The sequence below is a fragment of the Typopeltis vanoorti genome, chromosome 16, assembly GCF_054136105.1.
Source record: "Typopeltis vanoorti isolate ZY-2024b chromosome 16, IOZ_Tvanoo_1.0, whole genome shotgun sequence".
NCBI lineage: Eukaryota > Metazoa > Arthropoda > Arachnida > Uropygi > Thelyphonidae > Typopeltis > Typopeltis vanoorti.
Window position 1 is genome coordinate 28406015 of NC_143564.1, and position 25114 is coordinate 28431128.

Consider the following 25114-nt stretch of genomic DNA (forward strand, 5'->3'; position numbering starts at 1 on the left):
AGCAAAGTTTGTGAACCAACACCAATGTGTGAATTTTTCCATTAAAATATAAAAAATAATAATTAATAAAAGTTAAATATGTTTCTTTTAAAATAAAAAAATCTACTTAGTCTTAAAAAATTTTAATTTGTTTTCATTATTTCACGGCCCCCTCAACAAAACCTATGGCCCCAAGGGGTCCGAGGCCCACAGTTTGGGAAGCACTGATCAATATGATACACCTTATGCAGCATTTTCAACCTGAAGTGCATAACCTTATATTTTGCAACATTAAATTGACAATCATCATCCTTTGCCCACAATGCTAATTTATTTAAATCATACTGCAGGATATATACATCACCTTTATCAACTACTGCGCTTTGCATTATCAGCAAACAACTGAATATCCCAATTTAAATCTTTCCCTATGTCATTAATATACAAATTAAAGGGTAGTGGCCCTAGTACTAAACCCTGAGGTACATCATTAGTCAACATCATTCTCCTAGACTCACCCCACCATATACTACTCTCTGGTGGCTGTCTGTCAGCCATCCCCCTATCCATACTACTAGCCTCATATCCATTCTTATCCTCTCCAGTTTTTGTAATAGTTTTCCATGTGGTATTCTGTCAAATGTCTTGGCAAAGTCAAGCAGTATCATGGTGTAGACATTACCTTTATCAATTCTACTGTCACTTTATTATTAAATGTGAATAAGTTACTAAGACAGGACTTACCCTTTACAAAGCCCACTATAGAGTATCACATCTCTATCCACCCACTGTTGTATTTTACCTTTCACCAACTTTTCCAATACTTGAACAACCACTCCCGATATTTATTGGTCTGTAGTTTGCTACCTCTGTCTTGGAGCCACCTTTATGCAACGGTACTATCTTACCCTCTTCCACTCCCTCGGAACCCTGTCAGAGATGAGACTTAGACTTGAACAACTTGGTCAGAGGTAATGTCAGCTCTCTTGCACATTCACTTAGTAGATGGTCTGACATGCCTCCAGTCTCACTGCTGTGTTCACATTCATATCTTTTGGTATTTGTGTCTGTAACATCAGCAATTGTAAAATCTCAACCTGGAAGATACACTTTTGCAAAATGATTACTTAGTAACTCAAGTATTTCTTTTGGCTCAGTCACTTTCCTTCCTTGAGTATTGTTTAAAGTCATTCTACCATAGTTGTTTTTCCTCTTACTTGCTACATAATGTAAAAACTCTTTTGGGATTTACTTTGGTCTGTTTGGCTAATTCTCTCTTTTAGTCTGATTTGACCTTCCTTACCATACTAGCCACCCTTCTTGCTTGCACTTTGTACTGTTCAGGAGTATGTTGATCACAATTTTCTTTTTCTTTTCTTATTTTTTTGCAGCTCTTGCTTTATATCCCTACTCATCCACTTAATTTCATCTTGGTTTATCTTCCTGACCTTTGGTATGCAGTCTGATACTGCTCCCCTCAAGCAGTCTCTGACCGCTTGCCATGCACTACTGACATTCTTTCCTTGTTGCTTCTCAAGCCATATACTGTTCCAAGATGACTCCTGAGACTCTCATAATCACCAGCCTTATAGTTGAATATAAACCCCTCCTTGACAGAGAACTCCACTTGTTTGGCAACTTCCCAAAACATGACAGCATGGTCACTTCCCCAATTGGAGGCAGAGTGTCTACTTTGGTTATGGATACATCTTCTGATGCTGTTATCAGATCCAACACCTTCAAACCCTTTGTCCTCTCTATAAAATGTTGTTTCATGTATTTATCCCTTAGCAAATGTATAAATCCCATTTCCATCTCACTATGCCCCCTTTTCACCCTCCAGTCGATGTCCCCATAGTTAGTCTCCCATAATAATTGTTTGGCCTGCTGATTGTGCTGATTTGCCGATACATGGCATCTACATCTTCCTTTGGACCTCCTGGTCTATAGTAGCACCCAACAGTGTATTTTGTCCTATTTGTCTCTATCCCACACTAGACTGCCTCAAACGAACCATCTCCTTCAGACCCAATATCCTCTTTAACTTCTGATTTTGTTGGTTGTAATTCTGCAGCTATCATCAGAAATACCCCACATCCTGTCCTGTTCCTTCTATCCTCCATGAATATACAATACACTTTATACATTCTGTTCCTGTAACTGTATATAATTTTCAGTTAACCAGGTCTCAGTGATGCCTATAATTTTTGGCCAAGTTGATCTTACCAATGCCAAACACTCCCCACCTTTATTCCTTATACTTCTTGCATTCGTGTACATGCATTTCAATGTCTCTTTGTACCCATAGTTATCCTTGTGTGATGTCATTACCAACCTATTTAAATTGGAGACCTATATAATCCCATTCGGCATTGCATAATCATTACTCTACCTATGCTCATTTTTCACAGGGATGGCCAGACACTTGCTTTATTTCATCCTCCCTAATATCTCTGGTTTTGCACTACAACATTGTCTCTAAACAACACTTTCTCCAAAACCATTCAAATGCAGCCCATCAGGCATATACAAGTTATTTTGTCCATCAAACTCACCCTATACATCAATAAATTGCACACCATTCCTCCTGCACAATCTTCTCATTGACTCATTGGCAATCATGGTCATTCTTCTCAGTTCTGTCCTATCATACTAAGGCAGCAGACTCACAATCTCCATTTTCGCTTTCAATAACTACTCTTTCATATTTTCTCTCATTGCATATTTCCCACCTTTCAAATCATCTGTGCCAGATAATACAATAAACTTGTTCACTCCATCCTTCTACATACTTATAGCATCACTAGCATCCTTTATCTTTGCATCTGGAAAACATGCTTTCATCACTTTCTCATTAATTACACCTCTTATCATCGAATTCACATACAATACTATCTCTTTTTTCCCAGTTTCTTGCACTTTTATTTTTTTCCCATTCACTTTTTCTTTCATGTTCCATCCTTCTGTGCCACTCGTCAGTTATTTCTCCAGTTGCTCCAGCTCACATTTTGTCCTGTGAAGGAGTCCACATAAGCGTGCAATTTCTTTCCGTGCTAGCATCTCATCATCCACATTACTTTCAACTTACACTTCATTCATGCTCTCAGCCATGTTTTGTGCACTATCACTCACTGCTTCCACTAATGCATTCTGCATGATACCTTGACAATCCTGCCTTATATCCTTATTATCAGTCACTTCATTCTCTCATGACTTGCATTTCTTATATTTATTTATGAAACCCGGCAAACATTCTCTCCATTCTTGCCCTCATTCCAAGAAAAAGTTCACTCTCGCAACGAATACATGAATCACACAATACATTGAACTAGATCACGCATGTTGATATCAGCCAACACCGATGTCTTCGTTGCAATTTTTTTTATGCATATCGGCCATAATGACAGACAATTTTGAAAAGAATATCACTTAATAATAGATAGTTAAAACAACATGACTTAACTACATGGTCAAAAATAAACAAAATACTGGCAAATATATATAATAATTTAACTAATATCTATAAAAAATAATAACCTAGCTGAGTAATATGTTTAACTGCCTCTGCTACTCAATAATTTCAAGGTATGTTTTTCATTTTATCTGTTGATTTAACGTAACTTAATGCAATTTTTATAATAGTTTTAATAATTAAGTGACAGATCCAATCTAGATAGTTAAAAACTTTGGTGGTGCTCCTAAACACAATAAGCATGTTATTTTATATTGATATATTTTTTAATGTGATTTCCACCCATGAAATGATGTCAGTGTATAGTACATTAGTATCATGAATAGAGTAAGGATTTTTTCCCCTGTTATTATTAATTTTTTTATTCTTGTTTTATTTTTACCTGGTCCAGATGCCCTGTTCTAGAGACCAAGCATGGAACTTTTTCAAGCCACTTCAGGCCTTTAATAAGTAGGTCATTAATACTGTTAATAGATTACAGAGAACTATTCAGTTCTTTGTAGATGATGTGAAACCGAGAAAGGTTATTAGGGATAATGCTGATGTAGTGACACTTCTGAAGGAATTGAATTTTGTGGAAGGGTGAAACAATAAGTGGAATACCAGTTTAATGTAGCTAATTGTAAAGTTTTGAACATTGGAATTCACATATGGAAGGCTGTGTATTCCCTTTGTCGCCTATATAGAAGAGACCAGAGTAGGTAAGAGATTTTGGGTCTGAATGAAGCAGAGCAGGCAAAAGTATCTTGAGACTGAAGAAAGCAGCATAGGCAAAGGTATCTTGGGGGGAATGGAGGTAGCAGAGTAAGCAAGAGATCTTAGGATAATATTGGATCAGTTGTTGAAATTCAGAGAAGCTTCAAATACTTTGCTTTGGTGTGAAGATGACCATGCATATTATGTCAGTAGTGAGAATAACATTGGCCAACAGAAATAAGACTGTAGAACATTAAAGGCCTTGATCAGGCTTTATCTAGACTCTTGTGCAGATCTGGTCTTGAATTTCAAGGGAATGAGAATACTTTTAGAAAAGGTGCTAAAGTGGCTAATAAAGATGATGATAAGATTACTTAATATTTAGCCAGTGATAGATTGCAATCAGGAGATAGGAGGAACAATATATATTTAAGACATTGTTTTTGGATGGATACTGGGCAGTTTTTCAAAACATAATACAAGAAGGAACAGGGGTAAGGTGTCACCACTGAAAGTTGCACAAAAAAGTGAAACGTGGGTTTTTTTTTGCACGGGGGGGGGAGTGATGGGATGGATTCATGGAGTGTCGGTGAATGAGTTTAAGGAATAGTACGATAGACCTTCCACAATACCTGAGAGGTTGATAAAAATGTAGACTGTAGACAGTGGACAGGCAAGTCGAGTAATCATAATTATTATTGGATAAAATGGTTTAGTTACTATTTATTGATAATCATCTAATTATTTTAAAATTTGAAAATTATAGAAGCTGTTCTCTCTCTCTCTCTCTCTTTAATATTATGATGGATTATCTAAATGATTTTTTCACTACTGTGGCTTTAAATTAATGTAGTTAATGTAATGTGGTTGCATTGTAATTGGTCTTCTAGGACAGAAGGATCTCTTGTACAAATGCCCTCACACATCCTTACCTTGATGAAGGACGATTGCGATACCATTCTTGCATGTGCCGTTGTTGTCATACTACTCCTGCTGGTAGGCATTTTGTTGCAGACTTTGAGCCTGTTGCCCCTCAAGCTTTTGATGATGCTTTTGAAAAAGATTTATCATCTGTTCACCAAGTTAAAGGTAATTATTTAAAAAAAAAAGTTGTATTATTTGTTGTCATTATTTAAGATTTTTCCACATTTTTAACTGTTTTTTCCATTGCAGTTGGACAATTAGTAATAAAATGCAGTTTTATTTTCTGAAGTGTTTTAAAAATATTCAGAGTAATTCATGAGATAAAATATATGCCAGAAAATTCTAGCATATTTGTATGAAAATTAAATGGAAAATAAAATGACCAAGATCTTGCAAAGTTCATAGATATATATGAAATAAATTCTGACATCATTAGATCTGGAAAGGACATTTGAGATGCCAACATGTTTTTTACAAATTTAATATATATTTTTTAATGATACAGCTAACTTTGTAATGTTTATAACTCAACCAGTAAGCATGCTGATGATGATGATGGCCTTTGGCTGGAAAGAACTAGGTTGACCCGTTGTGTGTAGGTTATGAAGAGTCTTTATGAGGACTTTTCATCTGAAGAAGTGGGTGAGCTAGCTAATCTTGTGGTTGTTGCAGGGTTTTTTCCATCCTAGAAACTTAGGGGTTTTATCTTACAAAACTGGAAAACTGGTCAGAACAACAACACATCATCATACAATTACATGACAGTCACAAAACAAGGCCATTTCCTTATAGCCTTGGTTTCTTTGGCCATAATTCCAAACATAACACAGGACAGGACAACTTTTTCTATATACACTGCTTAGAAAGAAATCAACAAACACCCCAATGGGGTGTTTGTTGATTTCTTTCCAAACAATGTAATGAGTCATGTGTTTGTCACCAGTGTAAATTGGAGGAATATGATGCTCCTGTCAGTGCAACTGTGTCCGGGTGAAATGGCTGCGAGAAGGGAACTTACAGAGTTTGAAAGTGGCCTTGTGATAGGATGACATGTTGTAGGCCTATCAACATGTCAACAGCCAGTGATACCATTAAGATGGAAGTGCAGGGAGTCAACTCTAAATGTTACCTGTAGTGGATGCTCCCCCCCCCCCCCCCACTAATCAAATATGACTCTAGGGTGCTACAAAGGATAACATGCAAAAACTGTCAATCGCCAGCCGACACATTGAATGAGGAGTTCTGAGCATCGATTGGAACACAAATCTGCACAAACACATTCAGAACCAAGGCTCACAACATGAGTTTCCATGGTAGGATAACAATATGCAATGATGTAAAGAGTGTGTGTACAGTGGGATGTGGAAGCTTGGAAAGGTGTTATTGAGCGACAAATAATGCTATACCCTCTATGATGTTATTGTAGTTATGGTGTTATTGTTAAATATTCTGACATTGCGTTTTTTAATTACCAGTACCAGTGATTTTTCATATTTATTTGTGAGGCTTTTTCTAGTTGCAGGTATTAGAATTTTGGTTGCACATATGTTTTTGAATATTTTTCTCCCTTAAACATTTTTTTAATGATTTAAGTTGGTGACTGTAGGTACTTGAGGCATTCTGCAGTGTTCTTTCAATCTGTACACAGTACAGTCTATAAGTTTTAGGACAGAAATTATAAAAAATCAAAAATACGTGAGAAAAAAATAAAACATGCTTGTTATTGAAAATACGATCCACCGATATCTATCCAGATTTTAGTGCATTTGTATAGTTTTTGGAAAGCCACAGAAAATTCTGCTTGTTTAGTTGTCTAATTCATTGGTTACCTTGTTGAATAACTGGAATGTCTGCATATTTGTGTCTTTTCACTTCCTTTTCAGCTTGGTGAACAGAAATCTGGAGGGGATAAATCTGGTGAGTAAGGGGGATGATACTTTTCTGGTAGACAGGCTTATACATTGGTTATTCATACTATTATTTTTCAGGAAGTACCAACATATACTAAAATATTAATTATATTAACTTTAATTAATATGTTTCCTGTATTTTGGCAACATTACATTGTCATCATCAGGGATTACAAAAACAATGATATGCACATGCAGGCACTAAAAAAAGGCAGCCAAAGTTAGGCCTAAACTCCTCCTAATGCTCTCCCCCCTCCATTCCGGTGGGCTAAATTGGATGGTCTTGGCCATTGGACATATATCTATCAGTGCTTCCCAAATTTGGGACAGTCTCATGCACCCAAATTTGTTGTGGCTTGGAAAATTTCTCAGGGCTGAGGCAGATTCAGAATAGCCTCTCATATTTGTATTTGCTGTGGTGTGATAGGGTGGCCTTCTTCAAGCATGTAATCTTGTGGTGGGTGTCCAAAGCATGGTCACTAAGTCCTCGGTGGCTGTAATGGTGGAACCAGATATAGTCCTTGTGTTCAGATATTCTGGTATTGGCTGTAGTAGGACAGTTTGCAAATGCAAAGGATCTGGTGGGCTCCTGGTAGGTCTAGAGAATGTGGTTGTCTTTAGTGGAGCAGATAAGGGAAGCCAATTTTTTATGTAGTCTGTAAGTGGTTGTAAAGTTGTATTTCTTTAGGATTTTTGTTAGATTTTTGGATGTTCCCTGTATATATGGAATAGTGATAGATTTTGTGTAATCTCTGCCATGAAGGGGGAGAGGTGGGATGTGGTTACTGGTTTTTAATATTTTTGGGGGATTGTAGCCATTGGCTAAGAAAGTGTTGAGAATATAGTCAAGTTCAGTATTTAGGACACTGCTGTCAGAACTGATTCATTTTGCTCTGTTATATAGGATTTTATAATTTCATACTGTTGGGGGGGGGGGGGGGTTGACTGTTGGTGAATGCATCTACCAGTATGTATGGGTTTTCTAAACAGAGAATGCTAGGGATCCATCAGCCGGAATGTAATCGGAGTATCTAGGAATGGGAGACTGCAGTTATTTTCCTTTTCTAAGTAAACTGGATCTTGGGGTGTTGATTGTTTATATATGTTAAGAAAATGTTGAGCATATCCAAACCATGTGGCCAAATGGAGAACACATCATCTACATAGCATAGCCAGACAGTAGGTTTATGTGAGGCAGAGTTTAAGACTTTGTTTTTAATAGTCTCCATGAATAAGTTGGCCAGGGGTGGAGAAAGTGGCTTGGATGAGGTCTGAGGTGTCTTTGAGTGGAACATTAGTGAATAGGGAGGAGACATCAAACCTAGCCATTATCAGGGTGTTGGAGGGTAAGGTTTCTCTGGCTTTAAAGTGGGCTGAGTTTTTTATGTGTGAAGGTGTGTTGCCACCTTCATACACATTTAGCCAAATTGTATGTGGGTGAATCAATGCTACCCACAATGGGATGTAATGGCACAACTTGTTTATGGATTTTTGGTAGTCCATATATCTGGGGGAGGGGGGGTGGGAATCTAGAGTTATACAGTTTTAGTTTGTTTATGACTTACACAGGCCAAGAGGTAACTTTTTTAAGAAGCCTGTGGAGTGTTCTAATCTGTATTGGTAGTATTAGTCGATAAGAAGGTAGGTAGAACAATCTAGAAATAAGGAGGCAAGCTTACCTGTGTAATATAATTGGTTTAAAACCACAGTGACATTTCTCTTATCTGCTGTTGGCAGTATGGTTGGGGAGGCTGAGGATACCTCATTCTGCTTGGATTATTTCTTCTGCAAGAATTTTCTTATGTTCTAGTGCATAACTGTGGCCATGAGTGAGTGTGCTAATTCCTCCTGGCTTCAGAGTGAAGGATGATAAGTTTACTATGGTGCTAGGAGGTAGTTGAAGCTTGAAAGTTGTTGGCATCTTACTTTTTTTTTGAAATTATTTGTCTGCTGAAGTATTTGAGATGTTAAAAAGGATCGTCCAAAGGTTGACGTTCAGCATAGCAGCAATTTCTCTTCTAACACATGGATAGCTTCATTTAGTGTTGTCAAGGAGAACACAAGGGCATACTTTTGCATGGCAAAAAGTGATGCACATTTGCAGGTTTGTGAGCAAGCACATTATCATGCAACAGAAAAGAAATCCTGCAGCTGGAAGGCAGCAGGATGAACATGAAAAGCATTCAAGGAATGATCTGTAACTTCTTTGTAAAATTCTGCATTCACTGTTCTCCCCTCCGGTATGAATTTTTTTGCACCAATCCTTGAGGGGGGGGGGGGACATATCAAGATCAGTTTGATTCGTGATTTCTAGGAGATGTCTATTCAGGATTCTCTTGTAATGATTTTATTAAAGAAATTTTCATCTGCATCTGCCATTGTGATAATGTCCTGACAAGACATGACTCAATTTTCTCTTTGCTCAGTCAGCTGTCAAGGCATGTGGGACAAAACATGCACACAACTTCCTCTTTCATCTTCACTCGGAATGTAAAGAACAATACTCCTAGAGATGTTTGAAGCCTTTGCTATCAACAGTGATGTGATTCAGTGATACTGGCAATGTTTCCCTGAGTTTGAGTCATTGTGAGACAGTCACTTTACTCATCATCTTCTACCAACTCCTTTCCATCATGAAATTGCAAATACCATCTGCAAATGCTAGATCAATTGCGATCCTTTTTCCATACAAATTTTTTTGTACCATTTATAGGATTTCTGTAAAAAAAAGACCTGCTTTAAAACAAAATGTAATCACAATTATCTGTTCACTTTTTATATCCATGACATACAAAAAAAAAAGCACTTTACACTACACATCATAACTTGTCCACTACTGAACATACCTAACTTCTATCTCTGCAGGTGTAGACATTTAGTTGGTGTTAGTTAGTTAGCATGTTTGTCAATAGACCACACTAGTACTGTATGGGCCACAAATCAAGTCCTGAAACTTATGGACTGCACTGTTTACGTAAATTGTGGTATAAACAGTCTCTCTCCCAGTACTTTTCTTTATATCTTCCCTGAAAATACAATATCATTTACTATTATTTTTATGGCTATATAGCCTACTTTTGTTTAGGAGTGCCCCTTTTTCACAATGTCATTGGCTTTTTACTCAAATCTTAGGGCATTACTGATGCATTATGAAAACTGATATATGAAGAATAATATAGGAGGAAAATTCTGACATATCTTTTTGGATGTTGTTGGCTGTCTCCTTAGTCTGGTGATATTATTATTATTACGGGCAACTCCAGGGAGTCATTAGACTCATCGAGGGAGGCCCCAAATCACATTCATCACAACTATTCAACATTCATACAGTATCTATCATACCTCACCTTAAACTCATTCACTGTCACAGCATCCACCACAGACTCTGGCAGTGAATCCACAACCAGCCCTGTTCTCAAAAATATCTTCTGAATTAATATTTGAATGTCTCAATCATATCTCCCCTCCTCCGCCTATCAACCAATTTTTGCAACCCACAAATCCTCAACCTGTTCTCATAAAGTTCATTCCACAGACCTGCTATCATCTTGGTCACTCGCCTCTGGATCCTCTCCACCTCCTCCTCCCCATCAAGAAGAAACCTAGGTGACCAAATCTGGGCACAGTAGTCGAGATGGGATCTTATCAAGGCTTGATACAGAGGAACAATAACCTGCTTGTCAACGTATTCTTCAGCAACCAAGTGATTTGATGAGCTGATTTGGCCACTTTTGCAATGTGCCCCCCTAAACTTCAACTCCTTATCCACCAACACTCCTAAATCTCATGCCTCATCAATTTCCTGGAGTACAGTTCCACCAATGTAGTAAACTGCTGCTAATCTTTTCACCCCAAAATGTATAGCCTTACATTTTGCCACATTAAATTGACATCCATTCTCCTTAGCCCAGACCTCCAATCTATCGAAATCATCTTGCAAAATTTTGATTCATCTGCATTTACTATTGCCCTACCCAACTTTGCATCATCTGCAAACAAATGAACTGTTCCTCTCGGATCCTTTCCTATATCATTAATGAACAAATTAAACAGCAGTGGTCCAAGAACAGATCCTTGTGGCACACCACTAGTCATAGGCCATCTTGTGGACTCTACTCCTGAATAAACCACTCTCTGATATCTCGCCGTCAACCACCCTCCTATCCATCTCACCAACCCTATATCCATCCCCATATGCTGCAATTTACTGATTAGAATTCCATGTGGTATCCTGTCAAAGGCCTTAGCAAGGTCCGGTAGAATCACTGTAAACCCATTACCCTTATCCAGTTCAGCCGTCACTGTGTTATATAATACATGAGCAAGTTACTGAGGCATGACCTACCCTTCACAAAACCATGCTGTCCCTGATACAGTATCCCATTTTCTTCTATCCAATCTTGTATTTTCCTCTTGACTATTTTCTCCAAGACCTTGATAATGATTCCTGTTATGCTGATTGGCCGGTAATTTTCAACAGCAGCCGCCTTGGAACCACCTTTATGCAGTGGAATTATTTTCCCTTTTTTCCACCCCCTTGGGACTGACCCAGACCTGAGGCTCAAATTAAACAAAATGGTCAAGGGCACTGACAATTCTTTAGCCGCTTCACGTAAGACACGAGCTGGTATACCATCCAATCCCACAGATGTATTGACATTGAGGTTCTGTAATAGACTAGTTGCCTCTACTTCATTCATCACAATTCCAGTATACACTGTTGGTTCTTCCATTCCTGCAATGTCACCACCTGGATGATATACTCTTGCAAAGTGCTCGCTCAGTAATTCCACTGTATTGACTGATTTGGTTACCTCCCTACCCTCAGCATTTTTTAAGATCATTCTACCATGAACATTTTTCCTTTTACTTGCAACATATTGAAAAAACTGTTTGGGATTCTCTTTAGCCTGCATGGCCAATTTTCTTTCGTAATCCGCTTTTGCTTTTCTTACCACCCTTGTTATTACCATCCTGGCCTGAGCTTTATACTGTTCCTATGCCTGCTGGTCACCTTTCTCCTTAAATTCCCTCCACAATTGTTTCTTTTTTTGCAGCTCAAGCTTAATAGTGTTATTCATCCATTTAACCCCTACTTGATTTATTATTCGGACTCTTGGTATACAGTCAACCATTGCCTCCTGCAAACACTTCTTAACCACCTCCCATGCACTATCAACATCCAGCCCTTGCAGTTTTACATGCCATGGCACTGAGCCAAGCGCACATCTAAGCTTGTCATACTTACCAGCCCGGTAATTCCACATGTACCCTGTCTTAATTGTAAATTCCACTCCCTTAGCCACCTCCCAAGTCATGACCTTATGGTCACTCTCACCAATTGGTGGCAACATGGTCATGTTCGTTACTGCCACATTTTAACAATAGAATATGCATTCATCTATTGTTAAGCTGTTAAAGGAAGGGATTGGGAAAAGTGGGGGGTAAAGCAATGTGGGGGGAATTATTTGAAAAAACCCGGGAGCATCCTTAAGACAGATGAAACTTTCCAGTCAGCATTTCCTTGAACATTCCTTTAGAACATCGACTGCAATATCTTCTTTTATTTACTAATTGCTTGTTGACAGTCTCAACTCCTCCAGTTTAAAGACTCACAGTTTTACTATTCCTTTTCGGAATCTACTATTAATATTCTTCCAACTGCCACATAAAACTAAATAAACTTCACAAGAACAAAATTCCTCTGGTCTGTGTTCTTAAATTTCCATTAGCTCTCTCTTGTTTTTCTGGTTACCTCGATACCAAATGCTCTCTCTGTCAACTGTCAATCACCCATCAAACTCCTCGGCGAGCATGCGAACTTCATGAAAGTGGCAAGCAAGAATTTAGGTCTAATGGCCGACAGGTTGTCTCTGTTAGTGTAATGAGAATGTCTTTATAAAACACAATTCTTAAGAATTTTAAACTACAATAAAATTTCTGAAAGTAACACAACTATCCAAATCCAGTAAGTACATACATTTTTTAAATGCTTTACATTTCATTTTGGCAAAATAACCTCAATAATGGGCATATTGCAAGCGACGATATACTGTACGTTTAAGAAACCAAAACTAATAATATACTAACATAAACAATTTGTAAAAATATTCATAATTTTAAATTATGATTATTTTTATAATTACATCACATTTGTGTTAATAGCCCGAGTGTGCATTCAAAATACGTACACCTTTGAAAAGATGTACAGATGGTGCAGCAGGTCAAATTCTTAGCATTTTCTAGTAGTTTTAAACCTCTCAGAAGGTGAGGCAGGGTGAATATCATAGCACCTAGAGGCTGTGATTGGTTATTGTGATAAGCAATCATACTGAATGTTGTTATTTGTCATCATGAATTGTTGTTTTTGTTTTCTGAGTTGGAGCTGTTTTGTGTTTGTGAACTGTGAACTGACATGATATGGAAACTTTTATGTATAATTTTTGATAACTGTATAACTTTTTTGCCCATTTTTGAAGTTTTTTCACTTGGTTATACAAGAAATTATATACAGTCAGGGCTCTTTTTATGCGGTAGATACGTTCCACAAAAAACCACATATAAAAAATCGCACAAAAAAGACCTAACTTCTGTTGAAAAATTAGGGATACGTTCCATAATTTTCTAAAATTGCATAAAACTGAAGCAATGAATTAAAATAAACCTAAAATCGCATAAACAAAGTTTATAAAATTCAGGAAAATAAGAATGCCTAAGTTTGTTATAAAGCTTTATTCATTTAATTTTATTGAAAAGTGACAATTTTGTTGTACATTTTTTCATCAGAATTATCATCGCTATTAGACAATATTTGGCAACGTTTGCAAACTGGTGCAAAATCACTTTCATCACCAGAAGAGATAGTCAGTGCATGAGATCTGTATGGTAAAAACAATGATTCTTCACAAACAGAATTAGCTTCACCCTCGTTCTGTGCTGATTTTTTTCTTCTGACAATGTAATCAGTGATTAAACTTTGCGATGATGATTTTAATAATTTTTTATACAGTTCTCTATATCCAGAAATACAGTTCTTCAGCTCATGTTGAAATTTAAAGGCTCATTCAGAATTTGTGTCATTAACAAGAAAACGATTTTCCAATTTATTGCACAGTTCAAGACCTTGAATTTTATTTGCAGTAAGGAGGACAGGTTTTTCTTCCGCTTTACTATCATTTTCTGGATCTTCAACGATATCTAAAGTTAATCGATATCTAATAATATCATCGTCTCTTAAGGCATTATGCACAAGCAATTCATCCACACCATCTTTATGGGTTAATGTATCAAAACCTTCTCCACCAATTTCATGTCCCAAAGTAATGATTTCAGCTGATAATGTAGATGTTTGAATGGGTGCACAGTTTGCAACACATCCAGGCCAAGCTGCTTTCCAGCAGGCATTTAAAATTTGTGGTCTTATTTCAGCGATAGCTGATGCAACATGATTTAAACCAGTGTTTCTCAATGTGGGGCATATGCCCCAAAGGGATCAATTTGAATATTTTGGAGGGCAATTAGAAAATGATGTTGCATTTTATATACTCAAATGCAACATCACTGATATACTCAAAACACTCACCATTGTCGGGGGGGGGGGAATCGAAATCTTTAAGCGTTGAGGTGGGGCATGATCCAAAAAAGGTTGGGAAATACTGATTTGAACAGTCCAAAATAGTCCGCGCAGTTAGCCTAGTGGCTGTGTGCTTTGCAACCACATGTCTGGGGAAGGAGTGTCCTAGGTTCAATTCCCGTCAGTGACATGAGGAGCTTAAGGATCTTCCTCAGCCATAGCCAAGTTAGCCGGTCTTGGGTGTGGAGAGTAGGGTTTTTCATCCCGCAAAGCAGGCAAACCGGCCTTGCGAACATAGGATACACCGGGAACTATGGAATATAAAATAGGGAACTACGGACATAGCATACACCGGGGTGTAGGGCTGACCATCTTATCCTGTGAGCGGTTTGAGGTCCAATGATTAATTAACCCTCAACGCTGCAAGGTAAAAGTGGGTATAATGAAGATGATGATGTATAATATTATTATTATTAAGGGTGGATAGAGAGCGCTTTGGGAGGGGGGGGGGTGAGAGAAGGATTTGAAAATGGAAACTTTTTTGGGAAAGAGGAAGGATTGATGGGAAAGGTGAGGGGTGGGAGTAACAGGATGTGAGCCATTTCGACAGTGCGTCATCTTTAGAACTCGGGAAAGTTGAGACTATGTCATGTTGGCTTGGTGTTACTGTCTTTGGTATGCTTGTGTTATCTCCTATTGTTCGGAGTTGTGACCTAATTTTTATGTTATGGAGCTTCCAACTCTTGGAGATTATGTAGGGTCGTTGGGCGTTTATTGAGTTTTCGTCACATTTTATGGCTGTCATTTCCGATATTATTATCATTATGCGATACCTCCAGGGAGTCCAAGGACTTATCGAGGGAGGGCACCTACTCTACACTGCAACTCTGTCTCCACCACCACCACTAGTATTTCCACAGACAATCACAAACATCCATGCCCACAGCAGGATTCGAACTCGCAGCTCTTATGCTGGAGAGCAGATACTCTAACCACTCGGCCAACCAGACTGGCAAATATTCTAAGCATTGTTTCATTATCTTGTATGTCTAATATTATGGCCTTGTCGATTTGTGGGGGTATGTTTCTGTTCAAGGATGTGGACCGCTATTTCTGTTTTTCTTTTTGTTGTTATGGTTTTTATTGTTTAAATGTTCTGGAATAGGGATGTTAAAACAATTAAAAATGCAACAACAAAAAGATAAACAGAATACAAAGTACAGGGAAAACAAATAGCAGTCCATGCCTTTGAACAGAAACACACCCCACAAATAGACAAGGCCATAATATTAGACATACAAGATAACAAAACAATGCTTAGAATATCGGAAATGATAGCCATAAAATGTGATGAAAACTCAGTAAATTTCCACTGACCCTAGTCAGGAAATAATGGAAATCAGGTAAGTGACGTTATTAGTAAAAAAAGAAGTTATTTGGATGGTGACTCTATAATAAAACAAGCTATTGATGAGCGAATTATAACTTTTAGTTTTCCTGGAGCGAAAATTAAAAATATAAAGGAAGCAATTCAAAAAAACAGAAAAGAAAAGTGAATGAAATCATATTATAATAGGTAGTAACGACTTAACTGGCCCTTTTATGGCCTCTCTCATTTTATGAGAGAGGTTGTTGGAAGAGGCTAGAGTGAAGTGAGAAAGTGAAAATCATCAGTGTTTTACCTTGCTATGATAAAAATGAATTAAGAAGGGCTATGATGGCAAACGATTAGATGCGTAGGCTGTGTAGAAGGAATGGATGTGTGGAGTGAGTTTGAGGGAAGATTTCATTTGTATAAGAGGGATGGCCTACGCCTGAATGCGTTTGGTATCAGGAGTCTAGAAAAATTAATAACTGGTATGAGACCTAACACAGAGTCAGGAAAACTAAATTATAAAGGGAGGAATGGTGTGAATGTGAGTGTAAGAGCAACAATGTTATATAACTGTGTTCATCCGGTTTGGACCCATCAAACGTGTGCAAAGATGCCTTCATGTACAAGGCATTAGAGAAGAACAGAGATCTGCAAGTTGCCCAACTGTGTCAGGCAGACTGCAGACAAGACTATACAAAAGAACAAACAGGTAGATTATTGTGTCTGTACACAAATGCTAGGAGTATCAGAAACAGAGGGATAGAGTTTGTTGCCTTAGTGAATATGTTGCGACCTCACATTGTAGAGACCTGGCTATCAGAATCAGACCTACTAACTGGTATCGAGTGTCAAGAGTACAGTATTTTTAGGAAAGATAGAGAGGATAGGAGAGGGGGGCATGCTACTAATGATATCGGATGACTTGAATCCAGTTAGAATTCAGACCTATGATTTTAGTACTATTACTACTACTAACAGTATTTCATGTGGCAGCAAGTTTGAAGCCATCTGGTGTGAGGAGGAATCTAACAAGATCAATTACATAGTGGGGTGTTGTTACAGACCTGGTTGATTGGTTGCTAGTGATGAACAAATGCATCACCAAATAGAAAAGATGAGCGTAAAAAGAGTAATAATGGGAGACTTTAATTATCCAAATATTGATTGGGTAGCAGTAGAATCTCATGAGAAGAATGAAAATGCATTTATTGAACTGTTGCAGGAAAACTTCCTCAAGCAGCATGCGACAGAAGAAATTCTAGGTCAAAGAGTGTTAGATTTGATTATATTGTCAGAGGACGTTTCAGTTAAAGACGTAACTATTCTGCCTCCAGTTGGTGACAGTGATCGTGTGGTACTCACTTGGGAAGTGACTAAGTTTATGAATATTCCACACAGAACTACAAAGCAGGAAATCATGACCAACTGAGAGGTATATTGAGTTCAGTGGAATGGGATCGGTTGATGGATGGAAAGAATGCATGGAAAGCATTTAAACAATACTTAAATGATGCAATATTAGAATGTGTCCTGAGAGTTCAAAGAATAAATAGGGTAGGAGTCAAATGGATGTGTAATCTTATTAGCAAGAGATTTATAAGAAAAGGATGATGTGGAAGGAATACCGTGTGCATAAGGATGGTGTCTATTATGAAAATTATAAGCAGCAGGCTAGAATAGTCACGACCGTTGTATGGAAAGCAAAGTCTGAGTATGAAAATAAACTGGCTCTATGTGCTAAAGACAATCCACAAGAATTCTGTCAATATGCTGCAAGTAAAAGAAAGAATGAATATTAAAGAATAACTCTTCTAAATCCAGATGGCGTGAGGGTTACAGATGCAGAAGAAGTTGTTCAGCTAACGAGTGTCCATTTTGTTAAAAGCTATTGGCCTGGTGTACACAACATTGCGCTCACTGCTAGCTCTTCACTGGATGAAGAAATGCAGGAGTATGTGGACAAGGTGTTAGAGCTGTTGCACAAATTGAATAAGAATTCAGCAATAGGAGACTGATAGGATATCAGCACGCATGCTAAAAGAATATTCAGCCGAACTTGCTATTCCTCTGACCAGGTTGTTTAATATCAGTCTCAGAACAGGGAAGATTTTGCAGGAATGGAAGGAATGTTTGGTAATTCCATTGCACAAGGGTGGTGCAAAGACCGATGTATCCAACTATCAACCAGTTAGTATCTCAGGAGTGGGGTGAAGATTTTGGAAAAATTGGTTAGGGGTTGCATTCAAAAATGGATTGACGGTGAATCTCTAGTTTGCAATGAGCAGCATGGGTTTTCTAAGAGAAGGTCATGTTTTAGCAACTTGCTCACATTCTATAACAATGTTACTATTGAACTAGACAAGGGGAATGGATACACCATGATAGTTTTGGATTTTGCCAAGGCTTTTGATAGAATACAGCATGGTAGACTGTTGCATAAATTGGAGAAAATGGGTTTGGGTAATAGAATATTAGCATGGATAGGAGGATGTCTGACTGATAGATATTCAAAAAGTGTTATACAGGGGATCTGAGTCTGCAAGGTTTAAGGTAACCAGTGGTGTACCACAAGGATCAGTGCTTGGTCCACTGTTATCCAATTTGTACATTAATGATATTGGGAAGGATTTGACAAGCGACATACAGCTATTTGCTGATGATGCAAAGATAAGTAAGGTAATCAGGAATGCTGCTGATATGCAGTACTTGCAGAATGATTTGATAGGCTGGAATGGGAAAATGGGTGTCAGTTCAATGTGAGTAAATGTAAAGCCGTTCACTTTGTCATGATTAGATATCCAATGTCATATTATATTGGTGGAATTAGGCTAGAAGAAACTGAGGCTAGGGATCTTGGAGTGTTAACAGATAGGAAGTTGAAGTATAGGGGCCATGTGGCAAAGATTGCAAATACAACTCAAAAGATAATTGCAATGCTGAAATGAACGTTCACATGTAAAGATAAGGATGTCATTTTGCCTCTTTACATGGCCTTGATAAGACCTCACTAGGACCATTTGGTGCAGGTCTGGTCTCTGTTGTGATTCTGATATTTTGGAGAGAGAGTACAAAGAAGAGTGTTAAAAATTATATCAGGATTATGGAATACTCATTATGAAGACAGAATGAGAATTTATAGACTGCAGACTAGCAAACAGGAGAAAGAGGAGTGATATGATTGAGACTTACACACTTCTTAAAGGGTCATACAGGATTTCAATTGATAGAATTTTTCAATTTATGGAGGGTGGGAAAGGACAAGAGGGCATCATTGGAAGCTGAGAATGAAAGTCGCTAAGAAGGGGGTGAGGGCTAGATTTTTCTCTCAGAGGGTGGTGCGTGATTGGAATGGATTGTCATTGGATGTTGTGAGTGCAAGCATTGTGAATGAATTGAAGAATAAGTATGATAGTTGGTGTGTGTAGTATGTGGCCTTTCTCGATGAGTCTCTGACTTCCTGGAGGGCTCTCTTAATAATAATAAAGCCCCTTGATATATTCTCCTCATCTTTCTTTACTTGTTTTGTGTTATCTTTCTTCCTTCTCACCCTTTTGTCATTCATAGCCAGTGACATTCTCCACTTGAAAGTTAAACAACAGGCAGCAGCCAAATACACCAAAAGAGTTAGAAATATTTTGAAAACAAAACTAAATGGATTGAATCTATGGGAAACGACCCTGGAATGGAAAAGGGAAAACGAAAATGGAAACGACAAAATATAATACACATAGCAAACTGGAATGTAAGAGGAATAGCATATAAAGAAATAGAATTAGACCAGTTAAATGAAAGAAATTTTAAAATAGCAGTAATCACTGAAACAAAAAAGAAATTAAAAGGAACTATGAGAACTAAAAATTTTAATGTGATATACAGTGGAGTCAACAGAGACCAAAGAGCACAAGCAGGAGTCATGATTTGGATTCATAACTCCCTTTCAAAACAGTTAAAACATTATAAATTATGGAATGAAAGAATAATAGAAGCTAGAATAAAAATAGATACAGGCTATTTAACAATAATTGATTTATATGCCCCAGAAGAAGGAAGAGAACAGGATAATATTGATTTTTATAATCAGCTACAAAACATATATAATAAAATAAATAAAAATGATTACATAATTTTAGCAGGAGACTTAAATGCAAGAATTGGAAACATGCAAATTAATAATAATATAGGAATACATGGAGAACACACTCTAAACAGAAATGGTAAAAAATTGATTGACTTTGTAGTTTATAATAACCTAAAAATAATGAATTCCTTCTATAAACATAAAGACATACATAAATATACTTGGGCAGCAAGAGGATGGAAATCAATATTAGATTACTTCATATTAAATGAAAAGACATCAAAATTTTCACTAGATGTTAGAGTTCACAGAGGATATGAAATAAGCAGTGACCACTTCCTTGTTAAAATAAAATTAAGATTACCACCTAAATGGCTACAAGTAACAAGAACAGAAAGAAAAATTGAAACATTTGTTTATAAAACTAGACTATTGAATGACACAAATGTACAATGGCTATATGAACAAAGAATTAACCAGTATCTAGATAAAATGAAACAAAATCAAGAAATAGAAATAGAATGGCTTAATATAAAAACGATACTAAATGCAGCAGCAAATGAAAGCTTAGGAAAGACCAAAAAATTCAATAAAAAGAAAAAACCGAAGATCTGGTATGATACAATCAAAGAAATAATCAAAAAGAAAAAAGAAGTCTATCACAAATGGTTAAGCAGTAAAAGATTAGAAGATGAAATAGAATATAAAAGAATAAGAGCCATAGCTAAAAGAGAAGTCAGCAAAAGACATAGAGAATCATGGAATAAATTTGTTTCTAATTTAGAACATGATTTATATAAAATAAGACCCAATGTATATAAGATTTTGAAACACCTAAATGCAGATACCAAAGAAAACATAAAATTAAACACTGAATTGAAATTAGAAGATTTTCTAAATTACTACACAGAACTGTGGACAGACAAATATTTTAAAAAAGACAACTGGCAAACAATTAACGAAAATGAAAAGGAAATAACTGAAGAAGAATTAGAAATCAGCCTGAAAGAAACAAGAAACGGATAATCACCTGGAGAAGATAAGCTAGGTTCAGAACTATATAAATACGCAGGAACAAGATTCATAGGAAGACTCTTATTATTTTTAAATAAAATTTACTCAACTGGTATCCCCTCAATAGAATGGAAAAAAGCAATTGTGATTCCTATCTTTAAGAAAGGTAATAGAGATGACCCTAAAAACTATAGAGGTATCAGTATACTAAATTCATGTTACAAAATATACAGCAGAATCTTAAATAACAAACTAATGAAGTATTCCGAAAACTTTATTCTAGAGGTACAAAATGGATTTAGAAAAGGACGATCATGTATAGACCCAGCCTTCTGCCTAAAATTAATAATAGAGAAAAGAAGAGAATATAATTTAGAAACACATATTGCATTTATTGACTTTGAAAAAGCATTTGACAAAGTTAAAAGAAACATATTATTTAACATATTAAAAGAAAGACAAATACCAAATAATATCCTAAAAGCTGTCACAAGTATATATATGAAAATAATCAAATACAAATAAGATTAAATCATGAGCTATCATATACAAGAGAGATAAACCAAGGGGTCCGACAGGGATGTCCCCTCTCAGCAATTCTTTTTAATATCTACTTAAATGAAATAATAATAAAATGGAGTAAAAATTTACATCAAGGAATTAACCTTTCACCTACAGTTAACTTAAACACTCTCCTCTTTGCAGACGACCAAATAATAATTACAAATTCTGAAGATAACTTACAGAAAGCTATTTTAAATCTAAATGAGATATCCAAAGATTATGGTATGATAATATCAATGGAAAAATCAAAAACTATGGCCTTTAAAGGACAAGATCCAGCAAGAACTAAAATAGTATTAGATAACAAGATCTTAGAACAGGTGAATTCATTTAACTACCTAGGATGTATGATCACTTATGAAAATGAAAAAGATATAAACATAAAAATTGCAAAATATTTAAAAATAACAGGAGTAATTAACTCTATATTTAAACCAAACCTAGTTCAAAAACAAACCAGGCTAAAAGTATACAATACATTAGCCCTACCGGTCTTAATGTATGGAAGCGAAATCTGGACAATAAAACAAAAAGACAAACAAAGATTAACAACAGCAGAAATGAAGTTTATGAGAAAAACTGCAAAATATACCCTATTTGATCACAAAAGAAACGAAGATATTATGAAAGAATTAAACCAAGAACCTGTAATTGAAAAAAATTAAAAAATATAAACATAGATGGATGGAACACGTTCAAAGAATGAAAACAGAAAGATTACCAAAACAAGCCTTAAAGTACAAGCCATTAGGAAAAAGAAAACCAGGACGTCCTCTTAAACGATTCAACGATGACTTCTAAGGCCGGAACAGGCCATATTAGGCCTAAATCCTTGATACGTATGATGATGATGATGAACTAAATGGATTAAACACAATTACAGCAATGAATTCTTGGGCTATACCAGTGATCCGATACACGGCTGGCATAATAGCTTGGACAAAAGAATTCCTTTACAAATTAGACTGCAAAACTAGCAAATTAATGACTATGCATCATGCATTTCATCCACAAAGTGATGTTGGTCGGTTGTACCTACCAAGGAGAATAGGTGGACGGGGGGCTGCTGTAAGTGAGACAGACTGTGGAAGAAGAAGAAATTAGCTTAAAAAGTTACATCGACAATAACTCTGAGCAAATGCTTCAAGCAGTCACACAACAGGGTTTTTTGAAACAACAGAAATAAATACAAAAAGGAACAGAAAAATAACTGATATATGCGCTGGAAAAATAAAACTTTGCATGGCCAATTCCTTAGAGATAATAAGGACAAAATTGACGTGAATGTGGCAATGGCTACAATATGGTTATATTAAAAAAGAAACACAAGGATTTATTCTAGCAGCCCAAGAACAGGCATTACAAACTAATGCAATGAAAGCAAAAATTTTGAACATCAATAATAACAGCAAATGCAGATTATGTGATCAAAAAGATGAGACTGTAGAACATCTAATCAGTGCCTGCAGCAAAATAGCTCAAACTGACTATAAATACCACCATGATCAAGTGGCCAAAATAATTCATTGGCATGTATGCAAAATATATATCTTTCCTACATCTGATAACTGGTGGCAGCATAAAATAGAGACAGTATTGGAAAACGAAACAGCAAAAATTCTCTTGGACTTTCGAATACAAACTGTGATCAGCATTTGGAACACAATAGACCTGACATCACAATTATCGAACATCGACAGGTTTGGATTATCGATATCGCAGTATCCAATGATAACAACAGAGAACCAGAAAAAATGACTAACTATCAAAATCTGGCAATTGAAGTTGGCAGGCTGTGGCTTAAGCACACTAAAGTTATCCCAATAGTTATTGGTGCACTTGGCACGATTTCAAAGAAGCTATCCAACTATTTACAGCAATTAAACATCAGTGAAGTGGCCCCATATGACCTAAAAAAAACAGTATTACTTGGAACAGTCCATATTTTATGATGCTACCTGACAGACTATTCTTAGATTTTTGGGTAGAATCTGAATTGTTCTGTATCACCAGTCAAATTGTTGTTTAAATCTTATTTTGACTGTGTATCAGTTATGTCAATAAATAATAAAGTCCCCTTGATATATTCTCCTCATCTTTCTTTACTTGTTTTGTGTTATCTTTCTTCCCACTCAACCTTTTGTCATTCACACTTCATTCTAGTTCTCTTATTTCTGTATTCTTGCTTTATTTCTCTATAGCCATTCATATTTTTATGTTTTTTTATGACTATTCATCACACGACTGTTTCATTTTTGACAGTCACTCATGTAACTGTAGAACATCTGTATGGATATACTGAGTTTTCTATTTCAAATTATCAGTTTCTGTTGTTAAAGCATTTATATTGTGTAGAAAAGCGCAGTTGATTCATTGTTTATATAGAGTAGTCCTACACAGTGTGTTTATGTGTTGTGCTAATTTTTAATGAAGTGAATTTATTTGATTGTAATTTGGTCTGGCCAAAATTAGTATTATAGTTCAATGTTTGTGTATGTTTAAGTTAAAAAGACATACTTAATTGACCGAAACTGCGAGATTTTACTGCTTTCAAGCACTGTAAAGATAATATGTAATGGCAGCAGCTTGTCTCACTTCATGACTGAAACATAACCAGAAATGTTATGCATACTGCAGCATGTGCAAGTGAAAAGAACTTGGTAATTAGCAGACAGCTGGATAAAGGTGGGGAGGGGAAGATAGGGAAGAATTTTCGGAACCAGTAAGAAAAAAGTTCTGTTAGTAGCTGTCTTTCAGAAAGAAAGCTGTTTTAAAAGTTATTTAGCTGTTATGCTACAAAAGTAACTGGAATAGCAGTTGTGGAAGAAATTTATAGGGACTTTGGAACTTGATAAATAAAGTTTCTCATATAGGAAGAGAAATTATTGGATATTAAAAGGAACCTTCAACTACTGGAACATTAGTACAGTAATGATTTAAATTATGTGTGATTTTTCTAGAAGTTATTAAAGGAGGAACATTACAGTGTTTGAAATCAAGGATTTCAATATCAAAGTGTAAAATTTCATCTCTTACTATGTATAGGAAATCTACAGTTAATTTCAAGATTATCTTAAGAGAAAGGTGATTTGCAAGATAGGGAACTTTTTCTGCTGAAGAAATATAGAAACTGTTTTGTTCAACTTTTATTGGAAGTGCAGCTGAGTTTGAGAGAAACAAATGTTCTTTTTTGTTGGCATATTTTGGGCCCAAATAAGATAGGGCTAAATGGTCTCGCCTACTCCCGTATACGGGAATAAAAAGCCGTTAGCTGATTTTTTTTTTTTTTTTTATAAGATGTGATTTAGTTAATTGTCTTTTTAGATTTTCAGATGAGTTACTGTGGTTAAGGTTCGGGATGTTGCATATTAATTTTTTTTATGTATTTTAGTATTTTTAAACTGTTTTTCATTTTTGTAAATATAGGTGTGAAGACTTAATTGTTGAAGTTAAGATTGAATTTAAGAATAGATAGAGAATTATCATAGCAAAATACGTATATCTAGGATCTTATTTGTATGCTTAGATT

General features: G+C 36.3%; 1 protein-coding gene across 4 annotated transcripts in view; it reads left to right on the forward strand.

The window, feature by feature from the left end:
- The window catches only part of nmo (serine/threonine-protein kinase nemo), a 362063-nt gene that overhangs the window by 265076 nt on the left and 71873 nt on the right, over positions 1-25114 (forward strand). For all 4 annotated transcript variants that reach the window (XR_016549577.1, XM_090406022.1, XM_090406024.1 and 1 more), the window contains exon 8: positions 5038-5236. Coding sequence is in view for 3 of the 4 variants with exons in the window: in XM_090406022.1 (XP_090262148.1) it covers positions 5038-5236 (199 nt within the window). In the remaining variant the exon portion in view is untranslated. The remainder of the gene's footprint in view (positions 1-5037; positions 5237-25114) is intronic.